Source organism: Lygodium microphyllum, chromosome 19 (assembly GCF_053477565.2).
Source record: "Lygodium microphyllum isolate KBCC chromosome 19, Lygodium_microphyllum_v1.1.10, whole genome shotgun sequence".
Lineage (NCBI taxonomy): Eukaryota > Viridiplantae > Streptophyta > Polypodiopsida > Schizaeales > Lygodiaceae > Lygodium > Lygodium microphyllum.
The window spans coordinates 132,084,503-132,106,731 of record NC_141153.1 but is presented as its reverse complement, the minus strand read 5'-3'; the positions used below and the strand labels follow the sequence as shown (position 1 = coordinate 132,106,731).

The 22,229-nt window shown below is 44.3% G+C and overlaps 1 protein-coding gene across 6 annotated transcripts in view; it reads left to right on the top strand.

The window, feature by feature from the left end:
- The window catches only part of LOC148020394 (uncharacterized), a 101,471-nt gene that overhangs the window by 26,919 nt on the left and 52,323 nt on the right, over positions 1 to 22,229 (top strand). For 2 of the 6 annotated variants that reach the window (XM_087700695.1, XM_087700692.1), the window contains exons 2-3: positions 11,794 to 12,174; positions 12,302 to 12,418. In XM_087700695.1, coding sequence (XP_087556821.1) covers positions 12,417 to 12,418 — 2 coding nt within the window. In that variant the 5' untranslated portion in view covers positions 11,794 to 12,174; positions 12,302 to 12,416. The remainder of the gene's footprint in view (positions 1 to 11,793; positions 12,175 to 12,301; positions 12,419 to 22,229) is intronic. The other 4 variants (XM_087700691.1, XM_087700690.1, XM_087700694.1 and 1 more) reach the window with 4 other exon arrangements.

The window sequence follows — 22,229 nt, the reverse complement described above, 5'->3', positions numbered from 1 at the left end:
AGAGTGTGTCTTTTCAGCTGATTCCACGTTACTGGAATCAGTTTGCGGATTCACTGGAAAAATGAAAGCAACACTGGTCCTCTTACCAGAATACCGCGAACTTGGTTTGCTTTCTTGAGCTCCTTACCACGAACAAGGCTCTGATACCATGTCAAGATTGTGGGAGAGAAGGAAGGAGTCTCACTTGTTGCTTTCTTGCTTGCACAATGGGGGAATACACACGAAGGTGGAGGCTGAAAATAGTTTTCCTCTTCTTAGTTGTGTAAGCCAAAAAGAACTCAAGTACATAGAAATAGAAGAACCCTATATATGGGTCTCAAACCAAACTCAACTAACTAAGGTGGCATACTAACTGAGCCATGAACTAGAGTAGATAAGGATAGCTGTCATCTAGCTATTATTCATGGGCGGTGTACCAACTGCATCTGCAACTGACAAGTCGGTGACATAAATGCACAACGGTCACCCTGGCATATCACGAGTGGAGCTCGATATCTCAACATAATGGTGATATTTCTACATGTGGTTCTTTGTCATTGACTAACTCCTCCCCACCATCAGCCCCTCCACTACCTTCCTGGTTACCTTTTGGTACCCCTTCTTTGTTTGAGACGATTGCTGTTGCTGCTGCTGCTCTTACTATTGTTGCTCCCCTTCCACCCTTGATAGCTCCTTCTTCACCAAGTATTTTCACTTCTTCCCCATCCCCTCAAGTTTCTTCAAGGGGTAATATACCTTTACCTAGTGAGGGGGAGTCCCTATCCTAGATAGGTGCATTACAAATATTGGAGGCCTCTAGGTCTCCATCATAGTAGGATCAGGCCGTTCATGTTCCGTGGTGGTTTTACTAGCTTGTGCAAGATTTCGGAGTCACTTAATTTCTCGAGATGTTGGTAGGCCAACGTAGAATAGCTAGGATATAGGCTAGGTAGGGTAGTTCACTATGTGTGAACCATGCTCTTATGTCACAGATTTTACAAGATCACGAGCCTACCACTATTGATGAGGCTCTTTCATAGGATATATGATGTGCTATGCAAGAGGAGTTGCCATCTCTTGGTTGTGAGCTCTATCAAAGTTTGACAAAGACATAGGAGCTCTGAGTGTTTTAGCCCATTCTTTTGCGTGCATTTGTTTTTCAATGACTTTTGGCTGTGTTCACACTGCTAGAGATCAGTTTCCAGCCCTTGTGCATGTATATTTCAGTGGTGGCTGGAGGACTAGTTCACACTTGGTAGAGGTGATCATCATTTCTATTTTGTGATCAGCATTTTGTGTGGTAGCCAACATTATTTTATAGCTGAAAATGCAATCGGCAAGCATTTTAGGGGCCAATTTGACCAGGTCAGCCAGATCTAGGCCTTTTCCACTATTAATAGCAAGGCGATTTGCTGATTACCATCATTTTCAGGTGTTTTTCTATAGATTACTTCAGCACACTCCAACTTCTAGCCTCTCCTTCATCTTTGGTGCTGTTGTTTGTCATCAGCCTGATCCGGTGCCCTCATAGTGAAGCCTTGGGCTGCGTGCAAGGATTGATCAATCCACTCTTTGTATTCAGCTTCCATTCAGATTTAGTGTAGATTTATCACTTTTTTAAAAACATCCTTTTGTCACCTGTAACAATTTGCTGTTCTCTGCTCAGAAAATGGACCAGCAGCACCTTCTCTCTCTATCAGGCTGTAAATTGATTGAATGGCTGAAACCAAACCCCAAAAACGTTTTCTCAATTTGCATGGGTATTTGTACCAAGTGGCAGCCTTCTAAATCCAATTTTCAGCATTATCTAGCCATTAATTTATTTTTTAGAATTATTTAATTCTGAAAATTAATTTCAGCCTTTCTAACCTTGCCCCGAAATCAAATGCACCCATCCATAATTAAATTGGCTAGGCCATTTGCAACATGGAGTGATTCCCAATCTATGTTGACCCTTAGATTGGCATTAATTAGTTAATTAATACTAGTTCCTAGTTTCACCAGTGACACTTATTGGCCAAACAAGTTTCCTAGGGGTCCAAACTAGCACCAACTAGCCACCAAAACCCAGTAGGCATTACTTGTCACAACATTTGCCTTTGACACCCCTTGCATACTCGGGGTTGTCCTTGGCCTTTTATCATGAAATAATTGCCATGTGCTAAATAACCTTGCACATTTGATCAGTAACTTAATCAAATGCTACTCGCAAAATTAAAGCATCTAAAAAATTTCACGTCCCCATAGCAAACCTCCCCCTTGAAATCCCTGCAATCATCCTCGATTGCACTGCATTGTGCCAAAGCAAAAGCATACCACATTGGAAGTTTAATAAGGTATCACAATGACAACATTGGCATTAGTAATGGATTCCTAAACTGATGCAAAAATTCATGTCAAACTCATCATGTACTGATCCCAAATGGATGCAAAAGTATAATCTTAGAGCCGCAGTGAAACCCATACTCATTTGCATACATCTCATAGTGACTAGCACACTAAATAGTGACCTCATGATAGACATACTGTTAGGATAGTACCTTGGATGCATGCTGAATACATCCGAGATCCACTATGTACGAGAGCTGTCCATAATTGGTGCAGTGGAACTACTCTCTCTCTTTTGAGCAGCCAAGCAACAACATTTATGGGCCTTTTGATAGTAGGTGACTGCATTTAATGCAGTTTGGTATGGGTAGCAGTTAGAAATCAGTCATTTCCCACAAGGAAATCAGGAATTTCTCTCCTTTATTATTCTCCTACCTTCTCCAATCAATTCTCAGAAGATCTTAGCATTTCCCAACCATTTGGACCAGATCTTAGCCAGATTTGGTGGATAGTAGGGGAATTTTGTTGTAAACCCTAAATATCTGCAAACATTAGGGTTTAACAGCCACCTTAGGACCTTGTCATCAGTCAAGTGAATTGTACATGTGCATTTCAGCTTATGCTTATTGTTGATTGTTGTAGTTAAGTGCTTGATTAGGAATTACCACCCTATCGAGAAGAAAGGCTGGATTCATCCTTCATAACTAGAATGGTTGGAAGGCAAGGATGGATTGATGAAGTGTAGGAGAAGTAATGAAGAGGTAATGCTGCGGTGGCCACTGCCATAGTAGATTGCACAAGTGTGAGGTGCTGTGAATATGGTGGATGCAAGTCAACCACTCCTTTGATGAGCTAAACATGAGACATGATTTTATAGTGTAACGAGTTTTCATTCTTGGATGGATGCTTGCTTCCATTGGCTCTCCCATCCAAAGCACTCCATTTTACATAAACACAATGCCAAAGCATGGGCGTGTTAGAGGTTCAACTCCTATTTGTGTTAGTTTATGGAGAGTTGGTTAGCATTTTGGGTAGTTGCCTAATGTATGGCCGAGAGAGAGAGAGAGAGAGAGAGAGAGAGAGAGAGAGAGAGAGAGTATATTAACGTCTCTAAAAGGCCAATGTGGCCTATGAGACCAAAGCAATACATACAATGATGGTGTGTTTCTCATCTGGAACAAGAAAAGATGAAAAACATGCCTATAAGACTGAAAAAATGAAATAGTGTCCTATAAAAGGGAAACATGTCAATGATCTAAAAGTGAAAGTAGAAAAAGGAAAACTCTCCATCAATGATATGTTTGTCCTCTAAAGGAGGTGTATCTCTGCATGGCTGAGGCGTCTCGGCATCTGTCTCTTGTGGCGCTCAATGATGGCTTTAATTTGTCTGTGGTGTGGATGTCTAGGCCTTTGTCCGGGTGGACGTGGGCGCCTAGACCGGCTAAGTACCATTGCTCTATCCAAAGGGACACCTACAGAAGATGAGGTCCAATGATGATGTACTCCTCTAGGCTGTGTGGCAGTAATAGTGGTATTTGCCATACTCTGTCGTGTATCAGTGAAAAAGTCAGTGATTGCTCTCTGTCTATGTGAGCCAAGCCGTGGGGGCCTCCTACTCCGTAGAATTGTTGCTCTGCGCCTCTGGAGCTCCAAGAGGAAGAATCCCAAGCATCTCTGATCCTCAAATTGCATGATCCGTCTCAGGGGTCCAAAATCCTCTCGAAACAGACAGTGGTATCTACCTCGTATATCATAATATACAGTGCATCGGCAGATGTAGTGTTTCTCTGTCTCTGGCTCTCTGTCGCATAGTGGGCATATGCGTTCCTCTGTCTGTATACCCTCCCATCTACATAGAGAGAGAGAAAGAAAGAAAGAAAGAAAGTTATATTAACGTCTACAATAGGCCAAGTTGGTCTATGAGACCAAAATGTTGCATACAAAATGTCTGGGAGATTTCAAAAGTCCCAGTGAAGCTAATGTTTATGCTATGTTGAACTAAATTGAGTAGGTACAAAATGATATCTAGACTAGATACAATCTAGAGGTACTCCCAGTGCGGTGTGGAACTGCTCCTGGAGTATTCATCCTAGGATGTTCCGCATGGGTCGGCGGTCTAACATGGAGAGACTAAAGCGGCGGGGCAGGGCCCTCTGATGGCGGCGTAGTATTCCTTGTATCTTCGACATGTGTCTTCTGCGGGGATGAGGGCCGGCGGGGCGTGGGCGCCGGGCTTTGCCTCTCGCTGTGGCTATTTCTAAGGTGGTCCCCCAGGGTCGGGAGGCCGGTTGGGCTAGTGGGGGCTCGGTGGTGGGGAGGGTAGTTGGTATTTTTGGTAGAATTCGTTGAGTGTGCGTTGGTTGGTGGCTCCTTGTCTTTGCTCCGTGGCATGTAGGAGGTGGTCTCTGTGGCGTCGTATTTCCAGTAGAAAGAGCCCCAGGCATCTCTGGTCTTTGAATTCCATCACCTTGGAGAGTGGTCCGAATCCTTCGCTGAATAGGCAGTGGAAGCGTCCCCGGATTCGTAGTACACTGGGCATCTACAGATATAGTGTTCCTCCTGGCTCGAGATGGTAGAGCTGACAGATTCGGTCTTCTGGGGGGAGGGGGTTGGCCACGTATCTGCCCGTTTCGACCCGTAGTTGGTGTGAGGACATGTGGATCTATTCGATGGCACTTCTGACCCCGTGAGACAGGTGTGTGTCCATGTAGCTTGGGCGGGTGATGAAGCCATCCCGGGAGATGTGTAGGAAGTGCTCTCGGTAGAAAGCCTTCTTGGTTCCTAGTTCCGACGTGAGGGTCACCCATGTCCTGGCTGTGTCTGTCTGGATGATATCCATTCTGATGATGCGATTCACCTCCTCTCGGGCTGAGCTCTAGGTGTGGGTAGTCTAGGCTGTATTGTAGTGGGGGGAGGTGGTCCATGTGCAGGCCATGGAGCCGTAGCCAAGTTTCTGTTCGGGCATACCAGCACTCAGTGTCCCCTTGTGTTGCTAGCTGTTTGGATGACTCCAGGGCGAGTCTGGGGTATTGGTGCCAGGGCAGGTCCCATATTTGGTGCAAGAAGGTCACGGTCTGGAAGAGGGCCTCAGCCACGAGGGGCGGTGCCCCCAGCTCTGCGCGGATGATCTCGTGTGGTACGGAGGGCTTGCTTCGGATCATCCGTGAGATCATAAGTATTAAGGGTCTCTCCATCTGCTCCCATCCCTCATAGGTGGCCTCCTCCTTAGGTAGTGGCTGGTCCTATGGGGCCCTCCGCGTGTGGTAGAGATTGGACCCCCATATGGGAGCCCCGTACAGGAGGGCTGGTGTGACCAAGGTGTCAAAAAGCCAGAGATTTGTCCGGGGTTCCTAGAATTGTATGCGGGCACATTGGTTCTCCATTGACCCGAGGGCTGCATAGCCTCGGGTTAGTCTATCTTCATGTGAAGGGGTACCGACCGTTGGAGCCATTGGGTTGACGTGTTGAACACCATGACCTTGGTTTTCCCTAGGTTCACAATTAGGTCTTTGTCTTGGCAGAAGGCCTGTAGTGCGTCCAGTTGGCACTGTAGCCCTTCGGGTGTGTTGGAGATGAGGACTATGTCGTCCGCATATAGTAAGATGGGTATCAGTGTCCCTCCCAGGCTCGATCCCTCCTCGCCCAATGTATCTATGTACTCTGAGATCTCATCAATGTAGAGGCCAAATAGGGTGGGTGAGAGTGGGTATCCCTGCTTGACTCCGATGGTGCTGGTTATCTCCTTTGACAGCCCTCCTGGTGCCCGAACTCGGCCCGTTACCGATTCGTATAGTGCCAGTATCCCCAATCGCATTTCGGTTGGGACCTCTAGTTCCTGTAGTCTCTGCGTGAGCCTCGCTCGTGGGACTGTGTCAAAGGCCTTGCGGAAGTCCCCGAAGCAGCAGTACACCCATCTTCCATGTGCTCTGCCCTCCTCTATGATGGCTCTCAGTGTGAGGATATGGTCAAGGGTGCAGAAACCCCTCCTAAACCCTGCTTGTCCTGCCGCCCGATGTTGCTTGTCCTGCCGCCCGATGTTCGCATAGGGCTCTGTTGAACATGTGTGCTAGGAGAGGTGCCAGTATGTCTCTGGCATGGGTCAAATGCTCTGCTACCAAGCCTTCGTGGTCTTGGACACGGCCATTTTGGAGTCTATCAATGGCGTCCCGAACCCGCCCCGTGCTGAAGAATGTGGATGATCCGGGTCTGCTCCCTGGGGGCCGGGGTAGCTAGGGCTGCTTGGGTACTTGGTATAGTGAGGTTGCATATGTGTGCCAAGTGCCCGGGGAGGTGATGGGTGTCTAGGCTCGGGGTTCGTGAAATGCCTTCCATGCCTCTTTGCTGTCCTGTCCTAAGAATAGCTGGTAGAATTCGTGTTCCACTTTGGAGAGGTAGGCTTGTTTCTTCTGTCGCACTAGACGACGGAAGATCAAGCGTGCCTGTTTATGCATGTGTACTCCTCGTGCTTCGTCCTGTTGAAGACGGAGTCGGGTTTCTCTGCACTCTACGTCGTACCAGCTATTTTGTGGGACATTCTTGTTCGGAGGGGTGGAGTGGGGGGATGTGTGGGGGAAGTATTCGGCAGCCGAGGTATGTAGTGTACCCGCCAACTGTGCTATGACCTCCTCCAGGGGTGCGTGGGGGTCCATTTCCTGCAGGCTCTAGTAGAGATGGTCGGAGTATGCGCTCGCAGTTAGCTTGGTAAAGTGGTACCTGGGGAATCTTGGGGGGTTGCTTGCTGGGGGGGTTAGGTCATACCTGCAGGTTATGTCAAATTGCAGGTAGGCATGGTCGGCAGCCACTGCCAGTGGGTGAGGTGATATTCTAAAGGATTGGATGTCGGGGATAAGTGATAGAGGGCCGAGGATATAGTCCAGTGTGCTTGCTCCCAGTTTCTGTGTGGGTGCTCCATGTGCCCCCCCGTCCGATGAAATTGGCCACATGCTTGTGTGGGAAGCATGTGAGGGCATCCGACTCGGGCCATCTGTCGAGACCGTTGAGGATGGCTAGTCCGTGTGCCTCCCCTAACGCCAGTAGGTGTTCACCATATTCGGTGCATTCTGCCGTGTCTTGTGATGCCTGGTTGAGTCCTATCTCCTCCGGTGCGATCTCTTTGTACATGTGGTCTTCGCTCTCGAAGAAGGGGGTTTGCCTCTGTGCTGTGTGTGCGTTGAAGTCTCCGGCCAACATGACATCCCCCAAGCTGGAGTAGTGCATGAAATCCTCGTACAGTGGTAGGTATGGTGACTCGCCCTTCGGTGATGCGTATGGGGAGTGTGCTGGTGGGAAATAGCACACCGCCATGTATATGTCTCGGGGGCGATCTGTGTGTATCTGGATCCACATGAACTAGGCTTCCTCATCTTTCCGCATCACTTGCACCATGGGCTGTAACTCCTCCCTGTACAACACAGCCACCCCTCCGGACCCTCCGGTCCCTCCTTTTGTTCGGGCTCTAGGGTGGCATGCCGTCTCCCATCTATATCCCCTCACTTCTGGTAAGTAGGTGCCTTGGCTTTGGTGGGTTTCTATGTAGAGGACGATGTCCTTGCCGGCGAAGGTCTCCTGGAATAATCCTGCATCTGTTTTCATAGCTCCGTTGTAGTTCCACATTGCAAACCTCAGGTGGGTCTCATAGGCCGCGCCCGGTCATTGGCATTTATCTGTGATGATGACACGACCGTCTCTGTATACTGCCCATTTTCCCTCTTTGCGAGCCTCCAGGATCTGTGGCATGCATTCTTTACGGTGTGCCACCTGTGCGGGTGTGAGGTCATCCTCCAGGTAGACTTTTTCCCCTTTTAGAGCTGTCCTTTTAGAGAGGAAGGGTCGTCTGGATTCTAAGTTGGCAAATTTGAGGATAAGAGGCCTTCCCTTGGTGAGGTCTTTCCCTACGCGCCATGCATTCTCCACTATTTGAGGGTCCTCTACTCCCAGCTTTTCACATATCTGCTTCGCGTTTGCCAGGGGGCTATCCCCTTCCTTCCATCCGACCACCCGGATGTGGAGCGCTCTAAGCTTTCTCCTTTTCTCCTCCTCCAGTGCTGCATTCACAAACTCCTCCTTCTTTGTTGGTGACTTCTTGGCTAGCTCAATCCATTTGGAGTTCTCGGCCACTTCGGCTTGTGCTTGTTTCACTATATTCGCCCATGTGTTGAGCTCCTTTGTTACTTGTGTCTTCAGCTCGTTGATCTCGGTTTGCACCTTGGTGGGCGTTGTTTCGGTGATTTCTCCTTCCTCCTTCTTGAGTAGGTCCAGCTGGTTTCTATATTCATCGAGCTCGTGCCTCAGTTCTTCGATCACCCTGTTTCTCTCCTAGAGGGACGTTTCAATGTCCACCTTCCAGGAGGTGGTGTGATGTGATCTCGGCGTAGATTTCGTTCTTCCAGTCTTGCACTTTCGTGCTTATTTCCTCCTTGATTTGGTGTGCAGTTTCCGCGCACATTGCTGCCATGATTTCCTTGATGTTGTTGATGTCTTGGTCATGCACCTTGCATACATCTCGGAGGGTCTCCATGCCTTGTGTGGTAGTCTGTCACCTTGTCAATGCTGCTCCAAATCGTTGAGTTTTTCTCATTTTTCTCCCCTCTTGTGCGGTTGCTTGGTGACGGGGGTGTCTTGCTCGAGCCCATCCCTTCCTCACGGTTCTTGGGCCTGCTCAGGGGATGTGTGCATCTGGCCTCATTGTGGTGGCGGATGCGTGATGGGCGGTGGTGGGAGGTGGCGGAAAAGTCGGGTATTGACAGGGCTAGTGGTAGTGGTGTGATATGGGTGCTGAGTCCGGGGCATGAGGGAGGCCTGTAGCAGGGCGGGGGAGAGGGGGCGGCTGCTACGAAGAGAGGAGAGATGGCGATTGCTCTTGTCGAAAGAGCAGGGAGGGCGATGGTAGGGGTGGGCTGGCGTGCGTGGTCCGGCGACTCGGACGGTATGGTCCAGTTGTCGACTCGGACGAGGGAGCGTGGTCACGTGGAGAGGGGGGCGTCCGATTGTGCGGGGACTCGGACGAGGGACGTTCGGGGCAGTGTCCGAGTCGGACGAGGGTGGGAACTCGGATGAGGGACACGTCCAATTGTGGGGACTCGGACAGGGGGTGTAGTCCACGTGGCAGTGTCCGAGTCGGATGAGAGGGTGTCCGATTGTGACGGACGGGGCAAGTGGTAGACGAATGGGGCAATGACGAACGGGGCAATGACGGATGGGCCAGTAACGAGAGAGAGAAAGAAGAAGAAGAAAGAAAGTTATATTAATGTACAACAAGCCAAGTTGGCCTATGAGACCAAAATGTTGCATACAAATGTCTGGGAGATTTCAAAAGTCCCAGTGAAGCTACTGTTTATGCTATGTTGAACTAAATTGAGTAGGTACAAAATGATATTTGGACTAGATACAATCTAGAGGTATTCCCAGTGCGGTGTGGAACTGCTCCTGGGGTGTTCATCCTAGGATGTCCCGCATGGGTCGGTCTAGCATGGAGAGACTAAAGCGGCGGGGTAGGGCCCTCTGATGGCGGCAAGAGAGAGAGAGAGAGAGAGAGAGAGAGAGAGAGAGAGAGAGAGAGAGAGAGAGAGAGAGAGAGAGAGAGAGAGAGAGAGGACGGGCGACGGTGACAAGCAATGACAGGCGGCAGAGAGAGGGCTGGTGACGGACAGATGAGGCACTGACGATGGGGCAGCGATGAGACGGGAGAATAGATGGGGGGCAAGTGACGAACGGATGGCAAGAGAGACGGACGAGCGAACGGTAGGAGAGAGACGGGATGAACGGACGGCGGACGGCAAGAGCGACGGGACGGCGAATGGCGGGAGAGAGAGAGAGAGAGAGAGAGAGAGAGAGAGAGAGAGAGAGAGAGAGAGAGAGAGAGAGAGAGAGAGAGAGAGAGAGAGAGAGAGAGAGAGAGAGAGAGAGAGAGAGAGAGAGAGAGAGAGAGAGAGAGAGAGAGAGAGAGAGAGAGAGTTTTGTCTCCTGCCCTGTTGCAAGACAGATTTGGAGTTTTATTTTCCGTGTCTGGTTCTCGTTGACTCCACACCAAATATCAGCTCATTCGTGGATCTTGGGGAAGATGACCTCCATGACCTCTTTGAGTTCAGATTATTCTTGCCATTTCCATTTCCTTAGATGGATAGCCTTGTGGCATATTTGGCGTACTCGGAATGGCTTCATTTTTGATTCAGTATCTGGTATTCATGGTCATGTGGCCCAAATTCGGGGTTTAGTGTTGTGGAAAATCACCTCTATGGTGTCTACTGATTTGGTTCTTCCTGATATTGCTACTCCCTAGCTGGATATTGTTCGCTCCACACGAGATGCACTTTCAATGTGACATTTATGTGTTAGAGTTAGTGTAGACTTTCCTTCATGTCTATTATTTTCAATGCTGATCTGGTGGTTTGATGTAAATATTTACTCAATTATCTTCACGAAAAAAAAGGAGAGTCTGTTGTGAAAAAAGAAGAGAGAGAGGCTTTGTCGAGAGAGAGCGAGAGAGAAAGAGCGCCCGTGGTTGTGCGGTTGCAGTTTGGTGGTAGTAGTGAGTCAAGCTAGGGATCTGGTAGTAGTTGTGGGTTGGGCTGTAGTAGTTCAAATGGGGGGGAGACAAATGTGTAATGATGTAGATAGCTCTAGAATAGACGGTCTCAATGTGTTGATACATATGGCTTCCTGATTGCGGTACTGCATGCTGGGACGTTGTCATGGGGACGTGAAATTTTTGGATGCTTTGCTTATGCTAGATTGACATTTGATTTATTTAATAATCAAATGTGTAATTTTGAAATGCACATGTGATGCACATGTGATGTACAAGCCAGTATTTCATGGTAACAGGCCAAAGAATCGAGGAAATAGCAAGTGTCAAAGACAAAAGTTGTAATAAGTTATGTCAGCTAGGTTCTAGGTGATTGTTGGTGTTAGTTTGGGCCTAGGACAATTAATTGGCTTGTAAGTGTCAGTGGTGACTCTAGGGACAAGGCATTAAGTAAATAATTAAGGCTTGTCCATGGGTCAATTAAGGCTTAGGACCACTTGGGATTGCAAATGATCTAGCCAATTAGTTTGTGGATGGGCACATCTAATTTTGGGCAGGGTCAAAAGGGCTGAATTGATTTTCAGAATTAACAAGTTTTGGAAATTAATTAAATGGCTGGAAAATGGATTAAGAAGGCTGCCACTTGGCAAAACTACCCATGCAGGAGGGGAGAAGGTTGTTTTGGGGAAGGTTGGAGGCTCATTCTATGAATGCACCCGTTGCTTGCCTGCCAAACTAAAGAGTTCTAGTTTTGCATTTAATGCAGACAATTTCTCAGTTTCACAGACTGCCTCTGATATAATCTACTCTCCTTTACTTTTCTTTAGGAGTCTTCATCAAAGACATTTTTCCTTACATATCACAAACTTATCTTATTTTCGCATTGACGTGTTAAGTTGTGAATAACATGCTGTCATGTCTTGAGGTTGTATGCTTTGACTGATACATCGTATGCTCTACAGATGATGTTCATATATTTCCTTACAAAACTGCAATGCTTCCTGGATGTTCCTGGACCGGGGAAGATTACAGCAACTAAGATCAAATATAGAGAGTTCCATTAGTGATTTGTGCATACGGCTCACCTGAATCTTTTCTTTCTAAGATGCTGTATGCTTCCAAGAGGTCAAAAATACTGTTTGATGTCAACAAATTAATGCTCTGGTATATACTTTTGTCCTCATATCTATCACATGAGGTTGGTTGCAGAAGACACATATATAAATGGGACATCAGCATGTTTTGGATGGATGGCTACGATCGAGTATAGAGCTACGACGGATCAGAAATGCAAAACTGACAGCTTTGAGGCACATGTAGGCTCTGAATTTCCAATGACACTGGTAAATAAGTGATGACTAAAGTTCATTTTGTCAACTCTACTTTGATTCTAAGCTTTTCAGAAAACAATGGCTTTAGAAGGTACTATTGCTGCATAGGCATTTTATGGTTTCTAGTGTTTGCATGCAGGGCATGCTACCCTTCACCGTGCGAACTTTCCTAGACTAATGGGATTTTGCCCACTGATTTATCAGACTGTGAACCCTTTCTATTGAAGTCTAACAGCATAGTGCTCATGTTATGAATGTAAGCAAACTTATCCTATGCAAAATTAGGGGATGGATGCCGATTTCTGAATAAGTTGTTTTTTACTTGTCATCTTAAAGGGAAAGTGGGTCTTCGTGAATCCAAGGTTCAGCCTGTATCTGTGTCAAGGCCTGATGGGAATATACATGCACGTGGGCATCTTTAGGTTTGTGAATCCAAAAGTGGGTCGTGTACCTAATGTTAATGAACATAAGTGACACCAGAAAGGAGTTATGCCATCTGCATTGGTTGTCATATGTCAATCTGCAGTAACAAACGAGAACCGAGGACAGTGACAAGGACTGAGAGGAGTCCAGAAGATGATTTGAGAAATTGCTGATGGACTTGCCAAATTTCTGACATGGATAAATCTCTTCTTGGGAGAAGCAGTGGTGCTGTTGGTGATAGCCATCAACACAGAGATTCTTTCATTTACAGTTGAGGAGAATGATAGATTCACGAGGGAGGAGGTCAAAGTGATGTAACATACTGGATGTGAAACCGGTCTATGACTCACACAAAGTGGTAGTCCCTTCAATTAATACCTGGTCTTTTCACATACACACACAAATAGAGACCTCACTCCCTCGCTCAACACTAGATTGGCCTCGAAGATTGGTGCCCCTCTCGGTATGTCTTTATCAATTAAAAGATGGAAGGTTACAAAAAAAACAGAAATGTTCCAAAGTACAAAACCTGTGAACAGTTGGCTTTCATATTTTCCGAGTAAATTTCAGTTGCGTAAGGACATTATAGCATATCCAGAACAACATCTCTTTCTGAGTAACTTTCAGCTGCATAAGGACAGTGCAACATATCTAGAACAACATCCCAAGTAGGAAAACACTTTCTGTGAGAATAACTCAATAATTGTAGAATTGCAATCTGCAGAACTCTATATTTACTGTTTTTCACCAGTTTTTTGACCTGTTCTCAACCTTATTCCATTCTAGATCTGTTCCATACCAGGTGGACTACAAACCCTTTGACCCTGGCATCATTCCAGCAGTAAAATAGTCCCACAAACAGCACTAAATCAGAGCTGAAAACCGTGTTCCCGTGTGGCATGGTCATCACTTTCTTTAATTTCTGCATTCGAGAAGCAATCAGCTACTCTTGAACCTCAACAATGAGGCTTTTGCCTCAGCAGAAGTACAAAGAAAACATAGAACTGTACATTCAATTGAATCAGCCCATCATGTAGAGCATTTCTTCTAAGAATCGAGAGAGGGTTGACTAGAGGGAGCAAGCTCTACCTCCGTACATGAGTCAGAGACGAAGAAGTACTCTCCATAGTTGATGTATTTGCAGCAATCTGCCCTTAGCCCCTGAAAACTTCACACTCAGATCTGCCCCTCCTGCCTATTAGGTTTTTTTTAAAAAAAACTCTCTCTCTTTTGGGTATTTGTGCCCAAATTTTGACACATGGCATATGTGTAACAATTTTCCTGTTTAAACCTTCCAGTCTAAAATTCTCCATGATCAGTGCAAAATTTGACCTCAGCACAGACCAAAGAATTGATCCTTGTGCAAAAACGAAGATAATAACGCGTACAGATGTTGGGGTCCAAAAATAGTAACTCCCTAAATTTTAGGGATGGTGACCCTTGCATTCCTGAAGTTGTTCTGAGTAACTTTTATCATTGCAACCACATCAAAAAGTGTAATGTGGCTTACTTACGGTGACTTTTATTCCGTGAGTATTCTCACATGTGCATCTTCTGTCTTGGCTAGCAGGCTCATTGTCCTGCACCATCTCTACTGGCTAAGCACACAATCCCAAACCACTGGCATTCTATTCTTCATTGCCCATTCAATATGGAACTGGTCCCAAGGCTCAGACAAACCATTAGTCCACTTTATTCCAATGGTTGCCTCTTTTGGCCATGCAAAGATCCTGGCTTAATCCAAGAGAACTTAGGGGGTAAAAAGCAACAACAACTAAAGAAAAGAAAAATAAAATATTTATATAAGTAAATAAGGAAAGCAATTGCAAAAAGTATCACCACCTAGTGACATACCCCCCTCTTGAAAGAAGCAAGCGACCTCAATTACATGCCACACATGCTAATGGATGACACAGGATGATAACAAGATTCTCCATGTTATTAGTGCCAACGCATGTATCACTTGCTAATAGATGACACGAGGCGATGGTAGGAGTTTTCCCACTACCATTTGTGCCATTGCAAGTTCAAGTCTCACATAGGTAGAGGATCACATCCTGTATCCAACTATGGTTACTAAGAGCCTTTCTAATATACATGTTTTCAGATGCAACACAGGGCGATAGCACGTATTCCCGAACTATTAGTGTCACAACCTGTATAATCATTCAATTGAAGTGTAACAAATACAACAAAGCGCTGAGATTTCATTCAATGATACACATTTCAATGCTAAGTGTAAACCATACATTGTGCATTATTCAATGAGATACAGTATTTAACTGTACAATAGAGAATGTGACATCCCTTGGTGAATAGTTCTTGAACTTCACCAAAAATCTTCTTATAACTCTACCTTTCACTTTCCTATCCTTATGTGCTAGAATCTACTCAAGAACTAGAATCTCATCTAATTCCTCTCCTTTAGGCTGTTCCTCTTGAACCATATCTTCTGGCACTTCACCAATAGAAGGCCTCAATAGGCTCACATGGAATGCATTATGAATTTTCCAATTCTCTGGCAATTTCAACCTATATGCCACATCATTGATCTTCTCTGAGAATAGTAACGCATACTCAACTTTGGAAACAAACGTTCCTTGCCCTTCTGTTTTCTCAAATGTGCCTTTTCAAAACGCAATAAGACCCAATCATCATTTTTGAACAAGAGTTCCCGACGATGACTATCAGCAGCTCTTTTCTGTTTAGCTTGTGACTTTTCTAAAGCATACTTGACCTTTTTATACGATTCTTCCCAATCTTTTACATTAACGATCTGCTTCAAAAATGTTATCTTTTGTCTACAAAATGTGAGGCAGTTTCTTTCCACCTTCCACAATCTCAAAAGGTGCTTTGCCAGTAGATGAGTACACTAAATTATTGTATGCATACTCAACCAATGGCAAGTAGTGTTCCCAAGAAGTCTTATGATCTGAAACATAACACTTCAATAGATCTAAAACAGTTGAATTTGCTTCTTCAGATTGTCCATCAGTTTGTTGATGGAAAGAAGATGAAAATTTCAGCGTAATGTCCATGTTTTCAAACAATACTTTCCAAAACAAGCTAGTCATTCTTGGGTCTCTATCACTGACAATTGACCCTAGCATTCCATGGTATTTGAAGATATTATGCATAAATATCTTTTCCATGTGTTCTGACTTAACCTTTTTCCTTACAAGAATGAAATGTTCCTGTTTGCTAAATCTGCAAATGATAGTCCAGATTCCATCATTCCCTGAAGAAGTTTTTGGAAGATCAAAAATGAAATCCATGGCAATACTTTCCCATAGCCTTTCATGAATAGGCAGTGGTTGCAATAACCCTGGTGCCTTCTGTCTATCAAATTTGACATTTTGACATAAAAGGCACGATCTAACATATGCATCAACATTAGATATCAAAGCTGGCCAATAGAAGAAAGTCTCTACCGCTTTGACTGTAGCATCTATACCACAATGTCGTACACACGGTGGAGCATGACTTTCTAATAAAACTTTTGGCCTTAGTTGTTTTGTAACGCATAGTCTTCCATGCATCATGATAAAGCCTTCTTTGAACACATAATGATCATGATGTTGACCATTGATTAACTGTTCATAGATTTCAAAGAAATCTTCGTCATCAGCATACTGCTCTTTCATATCATCCAATTCATGGTGATAAGAAATTGAAACAACTGACACTTGTGGTTTGCGAGATAAAGCATCTGCAACTACATTCTTCTTGCCTTCCACATGCACTATTTGGAAATGAAACATTGATAGGAAATTTGCCCAACGCATGTGTTTCTCTGACAATTTAGCTTGTGTGAGAAAGTATCTAAGTGTCTGATGATCCGTTTGCACTACAAAATCAGTACCAAGCAAATAGTGCTTCCAACTAGAAAGGACATGGATTACAACCAATAACTCTTTCTCATAAATTTGGTAAGTCCTTTCAACAGCAGAGAGTACTCTACTCTTGTATGCCATAACTCGGCCATTCTGCATTAATATAGCACCAATGCTATTTCCACATGCATCACACTGCACTACAAATGGTTTAGACAGATTTGGCAAAATAATTACTAAATTTGTAGTCATTATCCCCTTCAAACAGCTAAATGCTGATTTCTCTTTGTCAGTCCATTGCCATTTGGCATCCTTCTTTTCAAGCGCATGCAAAGGAGAAGCAATCTCTACAAAGTGTCTTACCAATCTTTTGTAGTAAGAGCATAGGCCAAGGAAACTATGGACATCATGCACGATTTTCAAGTCTAGCCAAGAGACAATTGCTTCTATCTTTGCAGGATCCATCTTCACACAATCTTTAGAAACTATGTGTACAAGGAAGTGAATCTCTTCCAAAAAGAATTCACTCTTCTTGCCATTAATGAGCAATTTGTTACACTTAAGCTCATTAAAGACTGTAACTAAGTGTTTTCTACGCTCCTCTTCATTCTATGAAAATATAACCATATCATCAAAGAATGTGCCAACGAAACTTCTACAGGGGCGGAAAATTCTATCCATCGTCCTGTTAAATGTGGCAGGAGCATTGGTCAATCCAAACGGCATGACTAAAAATTCATAGGGACCTAATGTTGTTCTAAAAGCAATCTTATGGATATCCTTTGGCATGATTCTGATCTGATGGTACCCACTTTTCAAATCTATACTGCTAAACATTTCTTGCTCCCTGTAATTGATCAAGAATGTCATCCATTCTCCGAATCGGAAACCTATTCTTGATCGTGTTCTTATTCAAGGCTCTGTAGTCAATACACATTCGCCAAGAGCTGTCCTTTTTTTGAACTAGTAACGCAGGTGAACAAAACGGAGAACTACTGGGCTGAATTAGTCGCTTCTCTAAAAGCTCATTAACCTGTGTCATAATCTCTTTTTGTTGTGTTGCATTGACCCTATACGGTGTCCTATTCGGCGGACTAGTCCCTGGAATAAGATCTATGGTATGATCTTCAGGCCTCTCAAGGGGTATCTCTTCTGGTAACAAATCTGAGAAACAATCACTGAATTTATCCAAGAAATCCCTTATACTTTCATCTAGTACAGACACATTACTGTCAACTTCATTAACTTGCTTTGCAAAAACCAAGTACGGAGAAATATGATTTTTCATTACAGAAGTAATTGCAGAAGCAGAAACAATTGGGATAGACTCTCCTTTAAGCTTCACATCTAACACATGAGTCTTGCTCCTATGTACAAGAGTAATCGTTCTGTTGTAAGTATCCAAGATAGCATGCTTTCTGTGGCACCATGGAATACCCAGCAGAACATCACAGCCCTCTAAAGGCATAATATGGAATTCCTCTGTGTTCACATAGCTCCGAATGTGCATACGGAGTTTGCCAAGAATGGGGGTGACAGGTTCAGTATGTCCTGGGCATGCCAAATCAGCCTGTCCAAGTGGTGCCATTTCCTTGAGACATATACCCAACTTAGCTGCCAATGCCGGTGAGATAAAGTTTACACAAGTTCCAGGATCAAAGAAAATAAGCACAATGGAATCTCTGATCTTTCCCCAAGCTTTGCACAATTCTGTAGCATCATCAACTGATTGATCTCCCACCATATCAGGCACTAAGCCAATGCTGAGCTTCTTTTTACTTGGCGCATCTTTATCCTCCACATCTTTAGAAGATTACTGTGGGCACTTAGAAGCAATATGGCCTTTCTGTTCACATATAAAGCATTTCCTAGCCATCATTAAAGCCTTTCTTTCTTCATATGATTTGCCAAAAAGTGGTTTTTTTTGTCCTTTGCGCTGTTTAAAAGAAGTCTGAGGCTGCTGCTGAAAACTTTTCTTCCAAAAAGACTTCTTTGTAAAGCTGGCCTTTTTTGAGAATCGCTTCTTCTTCTTGCCAGGATCCAGCTTAAACTGAGAATTCTTATTTTCAGTGCCTTTAACACTATCAGCCTTTCCTTTCAACAATGCATTTGCCACACCAACCTTTTCAATTAACTGTACCATATTTGTAACCTTGGTCTTGGTACAATAATTCCTGATGGCTTCAGGCAAATCGTAACAGTGCTTTTCAATTTGTTCTGAAACAGGCATTGCCCTGTAAGTACTCACGGGCAAAAGTGCTTCCCAAAATTTCTTATTTTACTCTTCTAATTCCGCACAATTTGTCACGTCCAATTTATGCCATGCAGTAATGATATCTACTTCAAACGTGTTAGTTAACCATGAAGCTGCAAACAACTATTTATAATGGACCCAAGTGGTAGGTGCATGTCCTTGTATCAACAACATGTTCCACCACTACAAAGCATTACCTTTCAAAAAAGTTGCAGCCTTCCGCACCTTAGAAGTCTCTATAAAATTCCCTCCAGTGTAAGCTGCATCAAACTGCTGTATAAATGTCAAAGCTTTCAGCTTATCTTGCATACCATTGTTTCAAACTTTAATGCCTGACCACCCTCTTTATAGTTGTTAGGCTTTGCACTTTTTGGTGTCAAGTTGTCATAGACAGGTGGTTGTAAAAAGGGGAGTCCCTTAGGCGCATTATCAGCATTAATTTCACCTGTCTTAGCTACCATATGCCCACGAGGCTGAGAAAAACCAGCTACTACAATTGGTACTCCAGGCATCAAATAAGGACTCTGCAAAGTCTGATAACCGGGTTGTAGACCAATATTAGCATAAAGTGGGTTCACTGCCTCAATCGGCATCATTCTTGGTGGCCCTTTGGGCAAGTATCCTTGATAGCTAGTGGGTAATCCAACCATTGCTTGAAAAACTGACCCACCACCAAAGTAACCAGGATAGGTAGCAAATTAAGGAGGAATAGTCTGCTATGCCACTTATGCATTACTGCCTTGACCATTCAGTCCCTGGTCTTGTGCTTGTGCTTCTTGTTGCACTGGACCTGTCTCCATGTTTGGTGTCTTTTCCACATGCTCACGCACATTAGAGATTTGCCTTTTTGAGCGCTTCATGGTATGATGTGATGACTCAGCCTGAGAATCCTGATTATGTGACTTCAAAATTTTTTGCATTCGAGGATTCTTTACAAGCTGTTGGAAAGAGCCATCCATACTGAGGAGTTGTGCCATAACCAAGCCCTCTTGTTCTTGCTCCTCATCCTGTGGTTCAATGTCGGTTCTAGAAGGTGTTGACACCTGTGTACGAATACTCTCTCTTCGGTGTCTATGAGTAGAAGAAGAACTCTCTTCTTCATGAGGGAGTTTTCCTTTGCCTTTGTCCATGTTTGCTATCTCTCTAGTCTTGTATCTAGCAAATATTGTTTCCAAGAAAAATCTCGTAATCTTTCTCACTTGTAATCTCTGTAAAACCTGTGTGTATGGCCTTTTCACCCAAAATTGTCCGAGCTTAAATTCTTACAGAAAAGAATTCAAATCCTGGCAATGGAACCGTGAAACCGGTCTATGACTCACATAAAGTAGTAGTCCCTTCAATTAATACTTGGTATTTTTCACATACACACACAAATAGAGACCTCACTCGCTCGCTCAAAACCAGATTGGCCTCGAAGACTGGCGAAAACGCTCTTCCCATGTGGCGTGGTCATCACTTTCTTTAATTCCTGCATTGGAGAAGCAATCAGCTGCTCCTGAACCTGGAGAGTGAGGCTCTTGCCTCAGCAGAAGTGCAAAGAAAACACAGAATTGTACATTCAATTGAATCAGCCCATCATGCAAAGCATTTCCTTTGAGAATCGAGAGAGGGTTGACTAGAGGGAGCAAGCTCTACCTCCGTACATGAGTCAGAGACGAAGAAGTACTCTCCATAGCTGATGTATTTGCAGCAATCTGCCCTTAGCCCTTGAAAACTTCACCTTAGTGAAAATCTTGGGGCAGAGAAAGTGACTCCCAAGTATACATACTCTGTCACATGCTCTACTGCATCTCCTTCGAATGTGAATTGGTAGGTTGATCGAGTCACCCATGTTGCCAAAGTGTTAAACACCATTTCCTTGGTCTTTCGAAGTTTCAATGTGAGATCTTTATCTTTCCAAAATGCATGTAGTGCTTCCAAGTGGCATTGCAAGCTCTTTGACCTATTTTAAATTAGTATAATATCATTGGGATGTTATAGTGTCAGTATCAACACTATAGCTAGGCTACACTAGCTTCACCTCCCATACCAATATAGTTCATAATCCAAAAACTATTGGTGGAAGTGAGCATCCCCATTTTACTCCTATTGTTTTGTCAATCCTCTTTTACATAAATCCACAAAGTGATAGTAAATCCTCTCAAGCTCGACCCTCCTCAATGGCCGTTGTGAGTGTGAGCCTGTGAGGATATGGTCCAATGTGGTGTATCCCTGTCTAAAACTAGCCTCCCCCTATGCTCTCCTATCTTGTATCTCAGCCCATGCATTGAGCTCATGCTCCAAAATAGATCCGTATATCTTTGCCAATGTGTGGCTGATTGCGATGGTCTTGAAGATACTAGGGACCAAAGGGTTACCAATCTTAAAGAGTGGAACTATGGTATGGTCTAACCAAACTTACAGGCATTTCTCACATATTACTCTATTGAACATATGTTGAGTGCTAGGTGTTGGATGGTCAAATGCTCATGTAGTTGTAAGATCCATGTAATTTTATATGTGTCAATTGGTAGTCAAATGTAACCATATGATGTACTTATCAATGATAGTGATGACAATCATGGTTTTGTTGCACCTTCCATTCTATTGTGTTTAGTATTTCCATTTCTATTTTGTTTGTTTGTCTTCATGATTTGATTTGCAATATGTTAAACCTATGTGAATCCTATGTCGAGTATGGACAACATAGATTGTGGTATTATGGTGCTATGAATGTACCCAGTTACACTTGACAACCATGATGATTCTTCCCTCACCCGTGGTTATACATCCGCATGCAATCTCATGGTTTGCTGTCACCATTGCTTACCCCAATTTGTGGCCGGCATAAAGGGCATGAGCAGCAACATTTGGCATCAGCAGAGCTTGTGACACATTTGGCTTTGTCTGGTGTGGCTGATCATACTCTGGATTCTGATAGCTCTTTTGGGGGGGTCTCGGCGGAACAAGTCACGCTTGCAACCTCTTGGTCATGAGGCCATTCTCGAGTAGTTGATCATATCCTCTGCGCCATTAATCCTTTCTAGCCGCTTCTTTATTCTCAAGTCTGTAGTGCTTTGCCTATTCCACCTTTTAAGTCACTACTCCCTCCATGTTCAATGGCTACCAAGGTTCCCTTTCCCAAATTTTGTGGCACTACAGCGGAGTAGGATCTGGATCCTCATATCTTGTAGTTTGCGATTGCATATGCTTTAAATTATATGGGCAAGGTGATGATGCCCATGCAAACCATGGTGTTTGAAGCTAGCCGCAGCCTAGTTGGTAGATGAGTAAGGATGGACAATATATGTGGTATCCAAGACCACCTTCTTAAATTGGTGTCAAGAAGATCACACTAATCCTTAGAAGCTAAAATGCTTACAAAGTCTGAAGCAAGGGGACTGGGATATTCAAACTTACACGACTAGGTTATGTATTCTACTTCAATGGTTATAGTTGACTTGGAAAATGCTGAATTCTATCTATGTACAGGGTCTTAATTGCACACTTCGGATGGCCCTAGCAATTGAGGATTTAGCTGCCATCACTATCGAGAATCTAGTTAAGGCAATGCTTTA